The sequence below is a fragment of the Oryza glaberrima genome, chromosome 7 (assembly GCF_000147395.1).
Source record: "Oryza glaberrima chromosome 7, OglaRS2, whole genome shotgun sequence".
NCBI classification, from domain to species: domain Eukaryota; kingdom Viridiplantae; phylum Streptophyta; class Magnoliopsida; order Poales; family Poaceae; genus Oryza; species Oryza glaberrima.
Window position 1 is genome coordinate 24,055,782 of NC_068332.1, and position 20,997 is coordinate 24,076,778.

The following is a 20,997-nucleotide window of genomic DNA, read 5'->3' on the forward strand; positions in this document are numbered from 1 at the left end:
AATCTAACACTTCTTTGGGGGGAAAAACTGCATATGGTACATGAAGAGATATATGTTCTTTTATTTATTTTGCTCACTCCTTCGCTTTCCGAGATGCCTTCGTCAGTAAAAAAGGGAAACAATGCCTTGAGCGCCCGGCGTGCAACGGTGTTTGTGAACTTCACTCTACGGCTTCAAATCCGGCGTTTTCCACACAACACCCTGTGTGATCTGACGGCATCCAACGTTTTCCATTCGGCTGGATGAAAACGAACTGGTCAGTTCATCCTGACAGATACATTTGCACCAATCGATGCCTGGGTCACTCAAGTCTCTCTTCAGATTAAGTACCTTCGAAGATTGCCAACTCGGTTGCTTCTCATATATCCTTTCGATGTTGTTCACACGTATTCCTTGCCCATGTCACCAAAATCTCAAAACAATTCGAATTAGTGTACATAATAACTGCAGTTTATCTAACAAAAAATGCAACTAGATTTTATAACTGTACATGTACTTCGCTATCAACAAACAGTGCACGCTTCGGTTCTTGTCTGTTGGAATAGAGAAATCAGAACTGCAGAAAGCCAATCGGTTTGCACTAACCTGGGCTACATGATTTTCCAAGTCAGCACTTAGTATATACTGTTAATATAACCGGGTCAAGATGGCACGAGGCGGCTGCATTGATCAGCAATACAGTGACCGTTGAGATGATTGTTTTTTTTAATAAAAAAAACAGATATAGTTATTAAGATGATAATTTCATCCTTACAAGAAACTGTCTAACCAATCGGGATTTCGTGAGCTGAGAAGTTGCTGCACTGATTTAAACAAATTGAGTCTACATCTTCGAGTCATGAACAAGCAAACAGCATAGACCAAAAAACTCACAGGAAACTATAACCCATATGGATCACTATCAAAATCTCCCTGCTAATAAATTTCATGCTTATCATAGGGATAATGTGCCTTCGTGTTAAGTAGCCAGGCACGTACATGTGTGTCGATCTCCTTAATTAATTGCCACATTTCAATCGAAACAAGCTACTATTCTCTTCAAGCAACTAACCTCCAAATTCATCATGGATTTCTTTATACCCAAGTGGCCTATAAAATCACGAGAATTCGATCAGCTTAGAACCATTTAAAAGGAGGGGGTAGCCAATGGAAGAAGGCATCAAGGAGGAGACGAAGGCAGCAGCAGCAGCGAGCTCAGGTCAGACGACGGCGGCGGCGGCGACGAGCAAGAGCAACAGCACCACCGTGGGCGACATGGCGGACACGACGTTCAAGAGCATCGGCGACGTGCTGAAGCTGCTGCCGACGGCGACGGTGATCGTGTACGAGGTGCTGACCCCGATCGTCACCAACACCGGCGACTGCCACGTGGCGAACAAGGTCGTCACGCCGGTGATCCTGGTGCTCTGCGCCTTCTTCTGCGCGTTCTCGCAGTTCACGGACAGCTACGTCGGCGCCGACGGCAAGGTGAGGTACGGGCTGGTGACGGCGAGGGGGCTGCTGCCGTTCAGCGGCGGCGGCGGCGCCGACGGCGGGGACGCCGCCGGCAGGGACTTCTCCAAGTACAGGCTGCGGTTCGGCGACTTCGTCCACGCCTTCTTCTCCGTGGCGGTGTTCGCCGCGGTGGCGCTGCTCGCCGACGCCAACACGGTGTCGTGCTTCTACCCGTCGCTCAAGGACCAGCAGAAGAAGGTGGTCATGGCGCTCCCCGTCGTCGTCGGCGCGCTCGCCAGCGTCGTCTTCGTCGTGTTCCCGTCCACCCGCCACGGGATCGGCTACCCGCCGGCGAAGCCCGCCGCGGCGTCGCTGGCGTCGCTGTAGGCGGCGAGCCCGATTAGTCGATTTGCATTGCCATGCAGGCATGTGCTTCCTTTTTATGGGTTGTGTTTTTTTAAATATTTGCACGTGTGCATATGTGTTCTGTCTGATGCTTTTGTTCGCATTTGTTCATCTGTCTGTTTGTGACCTAATAAGGCCAAGAGCTAGTTTGATCTCGTTGATTTGCCTCATCTTTGTGCAGTTTATGACTTGTTATATTCCATCGCAATGGATGAATCCGTGGGGAACTAGATGATAAACTTGGCAAACATTTATGAGTTTTTCATCTGAATTGAATGTCCGCACGATTATATTAGCGAAAATGTTCAGTAAGAACTCTATGAATGCTGTAGTTAGCATTCGTGCTTAGAGCATGAAAAATGGTAGTTCGATCTTGTTGATTTGCCTCATATTGCGCAGTTCATGACTTATAGGGATGGTTTGGTTTGGTTTGGGGTCTAAATTAGCCTTACCAATATTTGACAATTTTAATAGCGTTTAGTGTTTATTTGGTTTGGAATCAAATTTTGGCATGCCTAAGAAAATAAGCCATTTGAATAGTTAACTTAGGCTATTTTGACTTCAATCCAAACACAACTTTACCTTACCAAAATTATCCATGCCAAAATTTGCTAAAATTTAGCATTGACAAAAATTGGTAAGGCTAATTTAGGCCACAAAACAAACCAGCCTATATTGATGTGGAAATCTTTAATTGAATTGTATGAATCAGTGGGAAAGCAGATGATAAATTTGGCAAACATATATAAATTCATCTGAATATTGCAAGGTAGTTAGCATGCATGCTTACTAGAGCATGACAAAATGGTAGCACCAAGAATAAAATTATTTGCAACGAGGTCCGTCCTCGCCGCCGGCGGCCGGTGAGCTCGAACACGCGGTGGCCGCGGAGCTCCGGCAGTTTTGTCTGCTCCGACGAGACGATCTGGCCGGTGGAGACGTTCGGGACGCCGTGGCGCCTGTGGCCGACCAACGCCGGGGTTGGAAACCGGACGTAGCCGGTGAGGCGGTGACGTCACCCGTTGAGGCCCAACTAATAATATGGGCCGGAAGTTCGCCACAGCACCGTCCCGGCCCAACTAGCATTACGGGCCTCATATGGGCCAATACCAAACTACGGCAGGCCGCACCGTCACGGCCCAACTAATAATACGGGCTGGAAGTTCCCCACAACGGCCCAACTAGTATTATGGGCCAAGCTCCGCTCCGGCCCAATAGCTAGCACTCCAGGTCGGAGGGAGCAGCGCGTCCGTGTGTTGGCCTCACGCTCGCTGCCTCTCCTCTTGGCCCGGAGCTCACCCACGCACGCAGCCGTCTCGTCTCCCTTCTTCTCTCTCCTCTCCTCTCTTCTCCGGCACACCACACCCCAATCCTCCCCCGATCTCCCCAATCCGAGAGCTCCGGAGGAGCAGCGCGGAGGCGGAGATGGCGCTGCGGCGAGCGCTGCTCAGATCTGCCGAGATCTCCCCCGATCGCAAGGTCCGAATCCCCGCCCTTCTCCACTCTCCTCCTTCCCCCCCATCTCTCTCCGGTCTGGATCCCCCAACCACGAGGGGCGCGAACGCTGTTACCGCCTTTGCGAGAATCTGAGAGGAGTGCGCGTAGCGGGTTTGAGCTGTGGGAGGGTGGAGGAGGGTTTGCACCAGTCGATGTGTGTTGGTGGGGCGCGCATGGCGACGAATCTCTTCTTCTTCCGGGAGTAGAGGATAGGTCGAGGGGAGAGGAGTAACCGATGTAGAGCATGGAATGCCGATGGACAGTTAGGAGGGGCTCCATGTCCGTCTCTTTTGCATTTCGTATTAGTTCTGTAGGGATTTCTGGCTGTAAAGTGTTTACGACTTGATGCTTAGGATCGAGTTTCAGTTTGTTGCGATGTGGTTTCTTGTTATGTCGTGGATACTCGGAGCATGCCGTAAATTGCTTGGATAGGCCATTCAAAATCTCATTTGTGAAAACCGAAAATGACCATGCAGTTGCAGACTAGTTACTACCTCTTTGTATTCGGTATTGCTGATGAAAACATGTGCTACACTCCTTTGCTTGATTGAAATAGAGAACAATAATTCAAAAGCTCGTTTTTGAACTGAAGATGACCATTCAGTTACAGGCTTGTTGCTACCTCTTTGTATTCAATATTGCTGATGAAAACATGTGCTGCACTCCTTTACTTGATTGAAACGCAAAACGATCTTTACTCTTTCTACTATATTAGTGTTTCCCTGATGCCCCGAGCGGAATACCAGTATTGTGGTTATCTCATTTCAATAGATTAAACAAACATGGTGCATTTATGAATATGCTACATTCTGTAGGGATATAAATGTGTTTGATATTGGTATTTCGTGGCTTCTCCTTTGGGTACAACTAAGAACACAACAAATGATACTTCACCTTAAAGTGATACTATCTTTTATGCCTTTCGTAGGCTTACTTAGTTTTTACTTTGCATATAAAACCACTACTACAAATAGGAAAATCGTATTGCAGATACTGAAAACCTGTCCTTTATCAGGACAGGTATGCTCTATGCTGCAATGAGATTATCGAAAACACCAACTTGCTGCCAACTGAGCATTTGATCTTTTCTCTTGTTACTTAGATACTTCTAAAATAATGCTCCAACATTGTAGGCACCTGCTGGGCTTATATATAATTCATGTTTCATTTATGGGCTGATATATTTGAACTTGATGTATTTATTTTGGTTTCTAAATCTGCAAAATTGTTCCCACTCTATTCGTTGATTTACCATTTACCTGCAGCAGCAAGTTTGAGTTGAAAGTAGAGATCCTTGTCACCATGTTCTAATTACTCTATTCTAGTTCACTTAACTAGTTAAAAACTGAAGGCAAGAGCATCAGAATTCTGTATTTCTGATCATTTCTTGATGTTCATGTTGTTCTTAATTTTGCTTCTTTCAACACTTGCTTGGATACTTAGTCAGCTTTCAAATGAAGATTACTTTAGTCTTTTGCTTTTGACAAGTATTGGCGTATTGTAGTAAAGTAACTACAAACTTTTTTTTTGTCCTGAATCACATCTCATGGATCAAGCTATGATAACAAATTGGTTTTTTTTTTTCTTGTCAGGCTGCACTTGAGTACCTCCATTCTCTATCGAGAGCACAGCCTACTCGTTCTCTAACAGGTGCTGGCCTTTATTCTGCTGGCAAATCATTCAGCACTCAGGCTGCTACTACATCAAGCACACCACAACCTCCACCACCACCTCCACCTCCGGAGAAGACTCACTTTGGTGACCTCAAAGATGAGGACCGCATTTTTACCAACCTCTATGGTCAGCATGACCCTTTCCTGAAAGGTGCAATGAAGAGGGGTGACTGGCATAGAACCAAGGATTTGGTGCTTAAAGGGGCAGACTGGATAGTGAATGAAATGAAGAAATCGGGACTTCGAGGGCGTGGAGGTGCAGGATTCCCTTCTGGGCTTAAATGGTCCTTCATGCCAAAGGTATCTGATGGACGCCCTTCTTATCTTGTTGTTAATGCTGATGAGAGTGAGCCAGGAACTTGCAAGGACAGAGAAATCATGCGTCATGACCCCCACAAGCTTCTGGAAGGCTGTTTGATTGCTGGAGTTGGGATGAGGGCATCGGCTGCTTACATCTACATTAGAGGTGAATATGTGAATGAGCGTCTCAACCTTTTGAAAGCTCGGGAGGAAGCATACGCAGCAGGTCTTCTTGGTAAGAATGCTTGTGGATCTGGTTATGACTTTGATGTGCATATACATTTTGGTGCTGGTGCCTACATTTGTGGTGAAGAGACTGCCCTACTGGAAAGTCTCGAAGGCAAGCAAGGTAAACCAAGGTTGAAGCCTCCTTTCCCTGCCAATGCTGGCCTATATGGCTGCCCCACAACTGTCACAAATGTTGAAACAGTGGCTGTGTCTCCAACAATTCTCAGGCGTGGTCCAGAATGGTTTGCAAGCTTTGGACGCAAGAATAACTCGGGAACTAAACTCTTCTGTGTCTCAGGTCATGTGAACAAACCTTGCACTGTCGAGGAGGAAATGAGCATACCTCTTAAGGAATTGATTGAAAAGCACTGTGGAGGTGTGAGAGGAGGATGGGACAACCTGCTTGCAATTATTCCTGGTGGTTCATCTGTTCCCTTGTTACCGAAGCATATATGTGATGATGTGTTGATGGACTATGATGCACTCAAGGCTGTGCAATCTGGATTGGGTACTGCAGCAGTTATTGTGATGGACAAGTCCACAGATGTTGTTGATGCAATTGCTAGGCTATCGTACTTCTACAAGCATGAGAGTTGTGGGCAGTGCACACCTTGCAGGGAGGGAACAGGGTGGCTGTGGATGATCATGGAGAGGCTCAAAGTAGGTAACGCCAAGCTTGAGGAGATTGATATGCTTCAGGAGGTCACTAAGCAGATTGAAGGGCATACTATTTGTGCCCTTGGGGATGCTGCTGCATGGCCTGTGCAGGGACTTATCAGGCACTTCAGGCCAGAACTGGAAAGGAGAATCCGTGAGCGAGCCGAAAGGGAGCTACTGGCAGCTTCGGCTTAGGACACTGTCAACGACGATCCTGCACTAGTTTCCTGATTTCTTTCACAGAAATAATGCAAACTGATGGAGCTCATCTCTGTATACGAAATGCAGCTCCCCTGATTTGTTTAAACCTTTATGTGGATGTTTATTTAATGCACTCAGAAGCTGGTGAATTTTGATGGACTGATGAAAACTTTTTTAAGTAGAAACAAAATGCAGTTACTGTACCATGTATGTCACATGAGCCAGCAAAATATGATGGTGGATGTGGACGTGTACCCTGCTTGTTTTTTTTTTCACTGTTAAACTATGTATTGTTTGAAATTGTCTAGAGTTCGTATGAGCTGGTTGAAACCATGTCTACATCTGGGGCCTATGTTTGCATCTAATGAGCCAGCATAATCTCATCTGCATGGCATATTGTTGATCTGCATACTTCTATAGGGCCACCGGCCCTGGCATGCATCTGTTCGTGATTAACCACCGGATGCTTCATGGTGGTTGGGATATCTACAAATGTATTCTGGACCTGTGTTTATTGTACTGTTTGGTACAGCACGTATCCATCAGCTGGTATGCCGTGCCGTATCCAGTAGTTGCCACCGTCAGATATCTCTGGAATAGTTGGGCTTGCCGGTTACTGTTCTTCCATTTTGTCTCCAGGAATCTGAATTTGCAATGGAACAGTTGAGTTGACTGTGTCCAGAAGATGTGTAATACCAAACTATTTTATAATCTCTGTTAAGTAAAACATGAGCATTAAGCAATGACAATTCAACTAAGGCCTTGTTTAGATTCAAACTTTTTCCTTCAAACTTTCAACTTTTCCATCACATCAAATGTTTGGACAACTTTTCTATCACATCAAATGTTTTAAATCAATTGCACAGTTTGCATGTAAATCGCGAGACAAATCTTTTAGTCTAATTATGCCATGATTTGATAATATGGTGCTACATTAAACATTTGCAAATGACAGATTAATTAGGCTTAATAGATTCGTCTCACAATTTACAGGCGGAATCTGTAATTTGTTTTGTTATTAGTCTACATTTAATACTTCAAATGTGTATCCGTATACTTCAACAAAATTTTGGCACACGAACTAAACACAACCTAAGCAACCAAAGCTTCAGCCACTCATCACAGATACGAGTAGAAGATATGCTGATTTCAGGGTTTAACACTGAGAGTGTGTTTAGTTCACGCTAAAATTGGAAGTTTGGATGAAATTGGAACGTTCTGACGGAAAAGTTGAAAGTTTGTGTGTAGGAAAGTTTTGATGTGATAGAAAAGTTGGAAATTTGAAAAAAAAGTTGGGAACTGAACCAGACCTGAGAGCCTAAGTTACTACTGCATCTCACTTCCACTTCTCCTTTACGGCAAACAGCTCACTCTCTGTAAGTAGAACCAGATGTAAGGTAGTAACCACAAAAATGGGAAGCCAGGCCAAAATACATTACTTCCACTTCTTGGTCATACATCACATCCTTCAACCTCATTCCAAATATTAGCTGTATACACAATTAAAAGCAACCCACAAAGACCTTTTGGCACCAACAAAGATTAAAAAAAAAACCCCTGAAATTTACTCAATCAGAATGTCATTTAGCTGCCCATAATCCCTTTTTTGAACACTTCTTGTTTATCTTGACTACTCTCTGTCTCTGGTTGCCGCTTTCTTCATCAGTTTCTTTCTTGTCCTGTATTGTTACATCAACTTTAACGATGTGATGATCAGATGTTCCTTTTGAGGATATGACCGTGTAAGATCCTGGCACGAACTTGTAGGGAGAGTTTGGTGAGGCCAGTATGTAATCCACCCTTGTGCCATACTTGCATGTCCCTTGTACATCTGAAGTTCATAAAAAGTTCAGATATTCAGTAACCACTATACAGCAACAGCGAGTAACTGAAAAACTAACAAAGATCTTGTGTTTCATAAGGTAGCTGAAATTGGTTGTGCAATGTGATAAATGCACCTTAGGTCATCAATTTTTAGAGGAAATCATCTAAAAATGAGGAGCTGCAGTCCATCATATACATCATAGGTTCAGTAAAGAGCAGATTAACTGAAATGAAACTACTTTGTTGGCCATATGGTATCTGAACAAGCTGAGAAATGTAACCTCTCACCTTGCCCTTTAGCAACAACCACCACAGCCTCACATTCTCCTGCAAAATCCTTAGCATCAACATACTGCTTCCCCTTCAGGTACTTCATCACCTCCGCCTTCGGCGTCGGCTTCCCGATCTCCTCATAGTACTACAAAACCATCAAAATTTTGCACAACTCCTCGAGTTACTCATCAGTGTTTCCAGTTTCAGGGACACAAATTCTTGATACTTGAACACTGACTGACTGCTGCTACCTTGACGATGTCGGCCCATCGCTCGTCGGAGTAGTCAGTGCCATCGAGCGCATTGAGCCCTCCGGTGAGGATGTGAGGGCCATCGCTGGAGCGAAGTATGGCGTTCATCTGCTTCATCCTCCAGCTCTCATCAAGGTGGTCGAGATGTGTGCAGTGGAAGTTGACCTCCCCGGCTCTCGGAACCTCAATGGTGGCCCTCAGCACATTCCTGCATGATTTGGAAAACAAAATTAACGCTTAATAATCACGTGGAGGGACCATGGATGGGAAGCAGAGGCAAGAGGAGTTATGTTCACTGTTCAGATGACCAGGCACAATCGGATATGTTGCTGTCATGAATTCATGGTGTGTTTTTTTTTTTTTTGCTCCCGTTTTATAGGCTCATAGCTCGTTGAAAGGTGACGGTTTTCTGTTTATGATAGCAACATAGAGTGTAATTGCAGAGCAAGTTTCTCTAAGGCTTCTGGTTTAAAAACTTTTTTTTCAAAGGAGGAAGAGGAACGGGTTAGTGTTGAATACTTAAGAAGAAGAAATTGCCACGAAAAAGAAAAGAACTTTTCTTTCAAAGGAGAAAGAGGAACGTGTTAGTGTTGAATAATTAAGAAATTGTGAATATATTGGGAGTCGAACACATGACCTCAAGGTCAGAGTCAAAACCAGCCACACTTGCCACTACGCTAGCAAGCGCATCTAAGATTTTCCTTTCCGAACAATATAATCGGAAATGTTTGTCCAGGAGAATGATGGGTAATTCTTACCAGCTTTCTGGGTGAAACAGAAGTTAAGATGATGCTACATGTACCATCCAAAAACTTCTCTTCTTTTTCCCTGAAATACTAGCTATACAGACCTATGGTAGCATATGAGTTTGTTCTTTGTTTCTCTTCACTAGTTACACTATACAACAGGATGATTATCACAAGGAAGCAGCAGTCCTTGTTGTGCAATTACTTGCCAAGGCGCCGCTGCGTGGCCAGATGTTGCTATCCATCAAAGCCATTGCCCCGCTAATTGTCTCGCCAAGAAAGGCCCTGCCTAGCTACTACTTCTACCAGTACCCTTTCTCGATGGCGACTGCTCGGAGGACGCACGGATTTCAGATTTTCAGATCTCTCAGTTCTCACGAGATTATGTGGCATCAGCACTTTGCTTTTCATTGACCACATTATGTCAGCATTAGGATAGTATAATTAATATTGGCTATATATCTTTTTCGATAATGAAAATAAATCTAGTTTCTACATCAAGATGTATGATCATGTCCGAGACGAGTGTGACCAGGGTTCACCTTTTCTTATTGAGATCCGGGATCTCGACCCCTGACGGTACGACAGTTTTGGCCAACTTTTGGTCAAATTTTACTGTTTCAAATTTGAATTCTTGAAAACCATTTGAAATTTAACTCCAGAATCCGTTTTTCTCCCGAAAACGCTTCGTATCGAACGTCCGGAGCGGAGAAAAATATCGGACGGAAGCATCTGCGTGGGGTCCACCATGCATTTAACCCATTCTTCGCATCTCCTCAAATCCCACACCCAAAAACCTATCCATTTCCTCCTCGCTCTATGCAGACGACGACGCCGACGCGGATGACCACTCCGACGACGGCGACTTCACCAGCGCCCACCTCATCGATCCCTCCGATCCCACCTTCCCCAACCCGACCTCCTCCGCTGCTGTCGCCATGGCTCCCGCTGCGGGGGGCGGGAGCGGGAGTGTGGAAGGGATCGGCTCCTCCTCCAACTGCGGTGGCGATGAGAGGCGGTGCGGCTCCCCCATCCTTCTACGACGACGACGACGACGACCAGGCCCGCGCCTCCTCGGGCCCCTCCCTCTCCATCTCCGCTCGGCCGATCTGGTCGGCTCCTCCGGCGGCGAGGCGGCACGGCTCCCCCTCCTTCTACGACGACGACGATGACTAAGCCCGCGCCTCCTCGTGCCTCTCCCTCTCCCTCTCCGCTCGGCCGATCCAAAATAGAAGAAGACAAAGGTGGGTTTTGTTGGGAATTTTAGTAAAGTTGCAGACTATTTGTATTTTTGTTGCATTTTGTTCTATTAAGTTGTTTCATTCCATTTTGATTTATTGTTGCATACATCGATTTTTGGTGTTGCAATCAGTATGTTCGACTATTGATTTGGTTGAAACAATTTTGCTCAAACACTGAAACATTCTCTCTGCTAGTGAAACTTTTTGACTCATTGCATACATTGATTTTTAGTGTTGCAATCAGTATGTTCGATTATTGATTTGGTTGAAACAATTTTGCACAAGCACTGAAACAATTTTCTCTGCTAGTGAAACATTTGGAACATTTTTATTGGAACAATTTTTTAACAAGAGATGAAACATGTGAAACATCTCTCAACAACACAGTGCAACACTGTCCGACGATTTTCACAAGATCGGACGTCCGATCCGTAGCAGCCTCCTTTTTCTCCTGCATCGAAACCTCGAAATTCCGCGGTTTTCAATTGGACCCTGAGTATGATATATACATGGAGACCTACCATTCCTTGTCACACAACTTCCACTGCCCTTCAACTGCATCTAGCTATCAACTAGTAGTAGTAGTAATTGAGCACACCTAAACCTGTACTCCAATCACATGTGAACGCGGTCCTTTTCGCTTAAACCTAACCAAAGCGTCACGCGTAACCAATTTTATAGGTAATAATCAAGCAAAACAAGCCAAATTAAGCTACAATTGGGGTGCCCATTTTGGCCTTGGATTTATGGGATCCGTATGCATATGCATTTCCCAGGGTTTTGATCTGCCAAAGGAGCAGCTCACCTAATCCTCATTATTATTATTCTTACCTTTCTAAGAAAGGAGTATTAGTTGCTAAAAATCTAAATTAAACTACGCATCTGCCATACTTACCCAGTAATCATGTTGCCTCTTGTCGGATTGTGTAACAAACTCCTAATCCCAACTGCTACTGTCACCGCAATCTGCTCACTCGCTTATAATTAACTAACTAATTAATTAATCGATCGCTTTGTATTATAGCAGGAGACCAGGAGCTTAGCTAGTGAAGTGAGGCCTTGACTAAACTTCACTCTTTTTGTCCTAAAAAATTAAGAAAAAACTGGACTAATAACTACTCTCTCCGTCCCAAAATAAACGCAGTCATGAGTTTATGTGTCCAACTTTAATTGTTTGTTTTATTTATTTTGTTTGAAAAAACTAAAATACATAAGTCATGTATAAAGTACTATTAATGTTTTATAGTCTAATAACAATAAAAATACTAACTATAAAAAAATCAAATAAGACGAACGATTAAAATTGAACACGGAAATTTATGGCTACGTTTATTTCGGTACGAAGGTAGTAACTCGAACAATCGATCATTGCCATGTGGTAAAAGAAGCTGGACGACGGCGACTCTCTCACCGAACCGACCACCTGCGTCGTCGTCATCGTCGTCGCTAGTCCCTCGTCGGATTCCTCCGGCGACGGGACAAAACCCAACGGCAGGCGTGCGTACGGTACGGCCCAATAATTGGGCGGCGACCGCGACGCGTCCAGGAAAGCACGAGACAACGGGGGCAGCTAGATACCAAGCTGGAGAAGAAGCAGAAGCAGAAGCAGCAGCAGCAAAGCTAGCTAGCGGCCGGACGACATGGTGGTTGTGCGTGCCTGAGTGCCTGACCGACGGCAGCTAGCGCCGACGGCCGACGGGGTTCCGACCGTGTCACTGGCGAAGTGGGGCCCACGCGTGCATGCGTGGGGCCCCCTGTACGCATGTGACATGTCACGAGCCGCGGTCGGACAAAGGAGTGTATAGTACAGTACAGCAGTATGAGTGATGTACAGATGTAGTGGTGGTAGCAATCTGTCTGCTGTTTTACAGTGTTACTCCCTTCGAAAACAATCTATAATTAATGAGATATTGAATGGTGTTTTCTAGTATAATAAATCTGAACAAGCTTTTATCTAAATTTATTATTCTAGAAAATATCTTATTTTATCGTAGGACACGGAGAGAGGATGTTATTGGGTGAGAATGTGAGATGCAAGCATGGCTTGGCAGCTCATGCGCATCTGAGGCAGAGGATGGAACATTCAGATTCAGAGAGTATGGCGTGGCGTGGCCTGCCAGCTCTGAATCCCATTATTATGGCAGTAGTCTGTACTGGCAATTTGCAAGTGTGCAACTAGGAGGAGTACTATCTAGTATTGTCGTGTAGAAAATAAGAGATATATACATATACTGAATCCAATGAAAAGCTTTTCTTGCTACTAATCGAGTGCTCAGTTGGTAGGAATTGTACTGAATTTTCTGGAAATTTACTTAACCTGTTTCTACACTTTTCACCCTTTGGCTTCTTTAAATATCAAAATGGTTCAAACTTATATTAAGAAAATTACTGATCCATCGCGGAATAAGCGAAACGGCATATTTACACACGAAAAGTAATTTGTGAATAAAAATTTTATATACGTGTTCTAAGCGATATAAAAGCAAAGGCTCAAAATAAACTTCGATGAAAAACCTTAAAATCAACTCCAAATTTTACGTTGAAAGTCAAATTTTGGCTGATAAACATAAAAATAAGCGAAAAAGACGAGGCCTTAACCGTTTGCAACCACTGTCCACCGTAAAGTGAAAAATCCATGCAAGAAATGTGATGGTTGATGCGAGGAAATTAAATTACGGCGAGGGAAAAGGAGACGATCGGACTGACCGGAAGTCGGAGTGGTCGGCGACGCGCTGCGACTTCCAGCGCTTGATGGGCCACCGGGAGAGCACGGCGTTGCCGTACTCCGGCGCCCAGCTCTCGGCGAACACGTACCGCATGCCCAGCCCCTCGGCGAGCTCCGACAGCGGGCTCATCCCGCGCTCCTCCTCCGCGCGCACGTTCTGCAGCCCGATGATGTCGGCGCCCACCTCCCGGAGCACCTCCTCCACGCTCCGCCGCCGCCCTTCCGCGCCGCCGTTCAGCTGCTGCGTCGCCGCCGCCGTGGTTGTGGTGCTGCCTAGCTTGCTCCTCTCCCGGGAGATCTCGTTGTCCTGGAGGTTGATGGACACCCGCGCCTTGCTCGCCGTTCGTGCCAGGCTCGCCTGCGCCTTCAGGATGCCCTTGGGTCGCCGCCCGCCGGCGGCGGCGGCGACGACGACACGCCGCGCGGTCACGTTCTCCCCTCCGGTAGCTGTCTCCGCCACCGCCGGCGCCATGGAGAACATCGCGGCGTTGAACGTCGCCACGCGGATGGTCACCGCCTCCCCCGTCGCGCCATCGCCGCGATTATCCCTACGCGCTCCCGCCGCCACCGCCGCCGCCGCCTCCTTCCTCCCGTTCGACCCCAACCGCCGCACGGTCACCCTCGCCTTGCCCTCCACGCCGCCGTGGCGGCGCCGGCGCGGCCGCGGGTGCAGCGCCCGGAACCCGGCGAGCACGCGTCGCAGCATTCGCCCCAGCGCGCCCGCCACAGCTAGCTCGCTCGCTTGCGTGTGCGTGTGCGTGCGCGTGCGCGGGGGGGCGCCCAGAGCGGGGCTCCGCGGCGAGGGGGATAGCGTAATAATATACCGCTGCGTGAGCGTGTCGCCGTCGCGCGCGCGCGCGCCCGCGTCGTGACACGCGTGGCGACGACGGCGACGCGACGGATCGCGTCCACTCTACTTTGCTTGGGCGCTGGATCGAGCAGAGGTAGATACACGGCGAAATTTTTCTTGTTTATTTTGGGTATATTCGTACGCGTGTACGCAGCAATTATAAACTACCTAGGAGTACGTGGCTATACGTATGTCTGCATCTGTCACAAGTGAGATTTGTTGCTTCCTGTACCTATGCGTACACCGACCTCTACCTCACGGTATCTTGTCATCTTGTCTTCTCCATGTCCAAATTGCCGTTGTATTGCATTGTCTTACTATAATATTTTAGGAACAATAACAAAGCAAAGTTCACAGCCATTATTTAGGCCCCTTGATTCGCAGGATTTGAACAGCACGAAAATCGAAGTCGTATGGTTCTCAAATCCTACCAGAATCCAGAACATAGGGAAAGATATATAAGAGCCCTTTGATGGTACCATGGAAAAAACAAAGAAAAATCTATTATATACTAAAAGTCCATTAAACTTCCTACAAACGCTCGTAAACCGTCACGTGGCACTCCTACAAACGCTCCTAAGTCGCCACATGGCACTATCTAATCTCAACGTTGATTTTCACTTAAATTGGTGGACCCGTTATTTTACACCATTAGATTAGATCTAATATTAAAAAAATAATATCCTCATGTACGTATGAGTTAGAGTTTGTACGTTACAAATGCCGCTACTTTCTTTCCATACGTACAAACGTTGTACATGATTGAAAACAAAACTTTCCTAATCTTCAATGAAAAAAAAACATATACATGTACAGAAAAAACATACATACATAAAAATCAACGGTATTTAAAATATGATTTTCTACCATATAAAGATAAAATATATTACTTTACAAATATAAATATATTTAATTAAATTAAGATCTATAATAAATATGCAATCAATGTTCTTATCTATTATATAATAAAAGTACATTAAACTTTCTCTCAAATAAATTAGAGAATCCCTAGAAATCTATTATATACTAAAAGTCTATTAAATGTCCTGTAAACACTTCTACATTGTCACGTGACACTCTAATAAAATTAGAGAAATCCTAGAAATTTAGAGTAAAAAAAGAAAACCATCCAACCTTCAATTTTCACTTAAATTAGTGGACCCACTATTTTAAACATTGGATTAGAGCTCTTAAAATTCCCATGCTGCTAATCTCCATCACGGAAAAAACATAACTTGCTTACGTCGTACGATCGCCTCCTTCCCGGGAAAAACAAAACTTAAATACCTACATCATATACGATCGAAAAAAGATAAAGCCAAAAAAATAAAAAGAAAACATGCACACGTACATAATAGTATCGGGAAGAAATACTAATTATGAAAAATCATCAGAGTCAGCACTGATTTGTTGTCAACAACCTTTAATCTATGATTATATTATAAATAATACTACACTATGCACAGCTCAACTTAATCGTAAACTTATTATAGTGATAAATATATCATGACAAATGATGCCAACATGTAATAGTTAATGCGTACATAATGTTTTAAATAATTTCATATCGTATTTTATGGTGTAAAATATCACTTGACAAATATACAATGTTAATTTGAATCTACATATGTAAAAATTAAAATAACAAAACCTAGCATTGTTTTTTGAGTATATCTATTTAGGTTTATTTAATTTTGGAAGAGTTTGGGATTCTCAAAGTATTTGGAATTTTTCAAAACTTTTCTTATTTGAGGTGTGAGAAGCACAATTAATAGATTGATGAGAGAAATTAAATTAAATTTTAGCCAGCGATAATAAAACAATAGAATTCAGCTTCGGTTTTTAAGTGGATATTTTTAGGTTTATTTTGGGTGATATTGAGATTCTAAAGGTATCTGAAATTTTTCAAATCTTCTTGATTGTTATTTGAGGAGTGAGAAGCATACGTGATAGATAGATGTGAAAAAAATAAATTAATGAGATTTTAGACAATTATTTTGCTAGAATACAACTCTTGATTCATCACGAGAATTATGTATTATCTTTGCCAAGTAGTATTGGCAAAACATGAATAATCCAATAAAATACGCATAAAACTACTTATGTTATATTTTTTTATAGTTGATAGAAATTCTAATATACCGGGTATATAATTGACGAATGTTATACACTACAGAACCCAACTGTAAGTGCACTCTAGCGAATTAGTTAGTGTAAATAAGTTTGTGAAAATAAGCACATTCTTTTCGAATGAAAAAAATAAGTACATTCTTAGAATTAGTAAATGAGTCTCATATAATTATAAACAACATATGGTGGAAACAAATTTGGCGCTAAAGTATAAATATTTATCAAAATATAAATAGTGATATGGTGTTTTGCAGATTTTCATGGTGGTACGTCACTTTAGCTTTTTTTTTTTTTTGTAGTGGTGAATGATTAACCCCACTCATTTGAAAAACATGATATTGTATGTATTCCATTAAAATTTGATAAGTACTTATTACTAACTTCATATACACATTTTGTCTATTCTCTACCACAAATCGACTCAAAAATTTTTTAAAAAAATGTTTTCATCACCTCCTCCTTCTTTCTGTCCTCTTTGTCGTTCAATGCAGGGTGCAGTACTTGCTATGCCATCATATATATTGCATGGGCATGTACATGGTTGAGTTAAGGTGGTGTCCATGAAAGGCTATTGTAGGCAATGTAACTAAAGTGACATAGTTACCAATATAATCATTTGTGAGTGTACCGATAGTGTATTAAGTGTTATAATTGTACTGTATGATGGTTTTTAGGGGCATGGCTACATCGATGCGGGACCTATATGTTTTAAGGCATTACATACTTCATCCATTAGAGAGGCATTCATGTTTATTTTTAACGGTGTTATCATATTATTCGGTAGATATGGTATATTTATACTATTTATACATGGATGTGAAAATAAGTGATGAATACCGGGTTATTTAGTGTAGATGAATTTTTTAGTGTATTAATAATGTATTATTTGATTTAGTGGTACTAATACAGCTTTATTTATTAAAAGTGACTCTTAAAACAATGATAGTAAACAACGATAGTAAGTAGTGATGACAAACATCCAGTTTATATATGACCAGGATAAAGTGATTTTTATTTAAATCTAAGAGACATTTTTATCACATTAGTAGTATATTAAAATCTACCATCTATTTTATGTTAAATATATTTCTTTTTTATTGTAGGATGATCTAAATTCTCTTACACTACATATACAGTGATGCATGATTCCTTTTAGCATTCTTTTTTTAATAACAAATAAGATGCCTGTGCATTTATGCGAAATTCCTTTCCGATTTATATTCCGAAAATGTTCTACAGTTTATATTCCGTTGTTATAGTATTTGAAACACAAACTATAATACATGCCCGCGCGATTGTGCGGGCTACCTTTCTAGTTTATTAAAAAAATCACACCTCTCGATAATTTTCCTATGAAATGTTAAAGCATAGGAATACAATCATATATAAAGTTTCGTTCATTTTCTATGAACCAAAGAAACATTTAGGGAAAAAACCATATAAATTTAAATCCTAACAAAATTCTTTGCCCCTCCTATAAATTTTTAGTTTCAAAATTTTTCTTCAAACTTCCAACTTTTCCATCACATCAAAATTTTTCTACACACACAAACTTCCAACTTTTCCGTCACATCGTTCCAATTTCAACCAAACTTTTAATTTTAGCGTGAACTAAACACACCCAAAGGAGCCCTTATCCATAATTGTGCAGTGGAATGCTCTGAACCTAGGAACAAGACCACATTCTGACACAGCGGCCGGAGTTTATCCATCACTAAAAAAAGCCGTATAACACACCGCATGAAACACATTTCAGAAGATAAAAAAAAAAGAGAGCAAAGAGAACAAAGACACAATATGCTGGAAAGCATTAAGCATAATGGCACTACAGTTGCAAAGTGTTACAGCTGATTTTGGACAGGCAAGAAGCAGTCTTAACGGAACGTTCGAACGGAGGCAACCTGGCTGGCTGGCTCAGTGGCTCATCTCCAACTACTCCCAAGTCCAATCCCAATTCATGCAGATGCATTGCATTGCCTCTTTGCTTCCTTTCTGCTTTCCAGTTTCAGCATCGCATAGAGACCAGGTCACAGCAGAAATGTGTACTCCAGCTCACTTCTGCAGTTGTGTGCCAGTGAACGAACCTGTCATTTCTGCAGTTGTGTTGAGAGGCAGTTGGGACCTGACGTTGACGATGATGGAGAATCGATAGGTTTCTTACATGATTCAATATCATTATGGAGTATGAGATATAATTGATTAAGTACTAGCCTTGTTGATGTTGAAGGATTGTGATAATTATTGGCTTTGACCCAAATAGATGCAATTTAACTTTTTTGTTTTAAGCAATTTAAAAGTTAATAGATTTGTATATAAGATATTACTAAAGTACTTTAGATTACGTGCTTGTTTAGATTGATGTCATTTCAAACTATACCATTTTTTATAAAATTGTCAAATAGGTGCATCCGTTTAGTTTTTTTTTTTTGTCAAACTTTGGTAAATACATAAGAAATCCTACCAAAATTTTGGTAATATTGCCAAATTATCAAAATTTTGGCATTGCTAAAATTTGGTAAGGTTTATTTTGGTTACAATCTAAACAACCCCGTCTAATGATATAGTTTTGATGCTAGATATTTAGATTATTCAAATACTATTGGTCGACAACTCAAAGTCAAAACCAACAGTTTATTTGGAATCGAACGAAGTAATAATTTTGGTTATAGTAAAATAAATAGGATTTTATTGGCAATATATTTTGATTGTAAAATGAATTCATGCTCTGCATATATACACCAAAACCCGGTTATCCTAGACATTTTCCGTATTTAATTGTGATTTCAAAATTAAGGCCAATATAGGTTTAAGTAACTTGTACATTGATACAACAAACATTTTTCAGCATTAATCACGAGTAGCTGAAGCATGTACCAAAATCTACATTTAGAATAGCATGGACCGATACAAGAAATCTTTACAAAGAAAAAAAAAGAGAGCAGATCTTCTACTGGTATGATATTTGGGACAGTTCAGGTACTACTGTAGTCTTTGATATTATGGATCAACGCACTAACTGCACAAGCACGTGGATGATTGGATGCCCTTACCTTTTCTACTCGTACTCTACTGTCAATTCATTTATGGTTCATTTTTTTACTGAACTTTAAATCATTAATAGTTTCATATTTTTTTTACCGAACTAATGGTCTCTTTTACTTTCTACTACTAGCAATCTCCCTGTCAATATGGGGTTGACCACACCTACCTCCGGTTTCTGATGCAAGCAATCGAAAAGCTCTCTTGCCGTGTTTCTTGTCTCTGCAACTTTGAATGAGCGGTAGGTGTAATGGACTAATGGTGTACAGTTCACTACGGAATCCTCATTAGTTTCAGCTCAATTTTGGCTCTTCATTTAATTTCTCTTTGAAAGTTAGTTTGGCTCATCGCAATTTGCAACTTTTTTTTTAAACAAAAAAACCTTCGTTGTCATGTGTTTTCTGAAGCTACTAGCTTTGGAAGATGGAGTATATCTTTGCAACACTTTTCAGACACAGCCACAAAAGCAAAGAATCGAAAGTTAATCAGTGGCAATCATAGATACATAGGAATCAAACCCCCTTTCAGGTTTCAGAGTAACTTTCATAAGATCATAAAGCCATCATTAAGCTAGTTTTTTTTTTATGTATTAAAAAAGATGAACTTTTTCGATGATTGGTCAGAGTGGGAGAGTTGTTTTCACTCCACTGATCGTGTTCTCTGAATTTTCGTTGAAAGGCACGAGCTCGGAAAAAAAGATAAAGAAGCTTGGTGGCCCTCTCGATAAATCGATCGTCAATGGTGAACAGAACAGAACATGATGCATGCATGGACAGGAGGAAGGAGACAAGGCCATAGGATCATTAGGATGAGAAAGAGGAGAGCAATGCATGTGAAGAAGCTACAATGCCGTCAGAGAAAAAGAGGCGCAGTGATGAAGTGATCAAAGTGAGCTGAGCACACAACTACTGAAAGTGGAGCTAGTTGTGTAGCTTCTTTAGTGCGTTCTGCTCGCCGGAGCCCCACCACCACCACCACCACCGACGGCGTCGCTAGCTCCGGCGACCACCGGAGATTGCAAGGTTGCAATCTTTGAGATGTTGAATTGGAGGACGAGTGATTCTGACTTTGCTCGGTCATTGAGTTGGATTTGGTGTGACCACAGTGAGGTCTTGTTAGTTCCCAATTTTTTTTTCTAAAAAACATCACATCGAATCTTTGACACATGTATAGAGCATTAAATATAAATTAAAAAAACTAGTTGCACAGTTTGCATGGAAATAGCGAGACGAATCTTTTGAGCCTAATTAGTCTATGATTAGCTATAAGTGTTACAGTAACCCACATATGCTAATGGCGGATTAATTAGGCTTAATAAATTCGTCACACGGTTTCCAGACGAGTTATGAAATTAGTTTTTTCATTTGTGTCCGTAAACTACTTCCAATATCCGGTCAAACATCCGATATGATACATAAAAATTTTCTTTTCACGAGCTAAACATACCATGAGTGAGTGACACTGTCATGTCTGAACCTCCAGAGACAGAAAATTCAGAGATGGTGCCGAAGATGCCAGATAAT

General features: G+C 42.3%; 3 protein-coding genes across 3 annotated transcripts; 2 read left to right on the forward strand and 1 right to left on the reverse strand.

The window, feature by feature from the left end:
- The first annotated feature begins 1,127 nt into the window (after nt 1-1,127).
- Nucleotides 1,128-2,076, forward strand: LOC127780346 (protein DMP2-like). Its single transcript, XM_052307243.1, has one exon. It carries the CDS (start codon nt 1,147-1,149, stop codon nt 1,819-1,821), a length of 675 nt encoding a protein of 224 aa, XP_052163203.1. The 5' UTR covers nt 1,128-1,146; the 3' UTR covers nt 1,822-2,076.
- Nucleotides 2,077-3,125: 1,049 nt separating this feature from the next.
- On the forward strand, nt 3,126-6,564 carry LOC127778794 (NADH dehydrogenase [ubiquinone] flavoprotein 1, mitochondrial). The gene is made up of 2 exons (XM_052305418.1): nt 3,126-3,318; nt 4,929-6,564. The coding sequence occupies exons 1-2, from the start codon at nt 3,265-3,267 to the stop codon at nt 6,387-6,389; spliced, it is 1,515 nt and encodes a 504-aa protein (XP_052161378.1). The 5' UTR covers nt 3,126-3,264; the 3' UTR covers nt 6,390-6,564.
- Nucleotides 6,565-7,603: 1,039 nt separating this feature from the next.
- On the reverse strand, nt 7,604-14,227 carry LOC127778795 (uncharacterized). The gene is made up of 4 exons (XM_052305419.1): nt 13,437-14,227; nt 8,744-8,951; nt 8,508-8,637; nt 7,604-8,226 (listed from the first exon to the last, which is right to left on the reverse strand). The coding sequence occupies exons 1-4, from the start codon at nt 14,159-14,161 to the stop codon at nt 7,976-7,978; spliced, it is 1,314 nt and encodes a 437-aa protein (XP_052161379.1). The 5' UTR covers nt 14,162-14,227; the 3' UTR covers nt 7,604-7,975.
- Between the last annotated feature and the right edge of the window lie 6,770 nt (nt 14,228-20,997).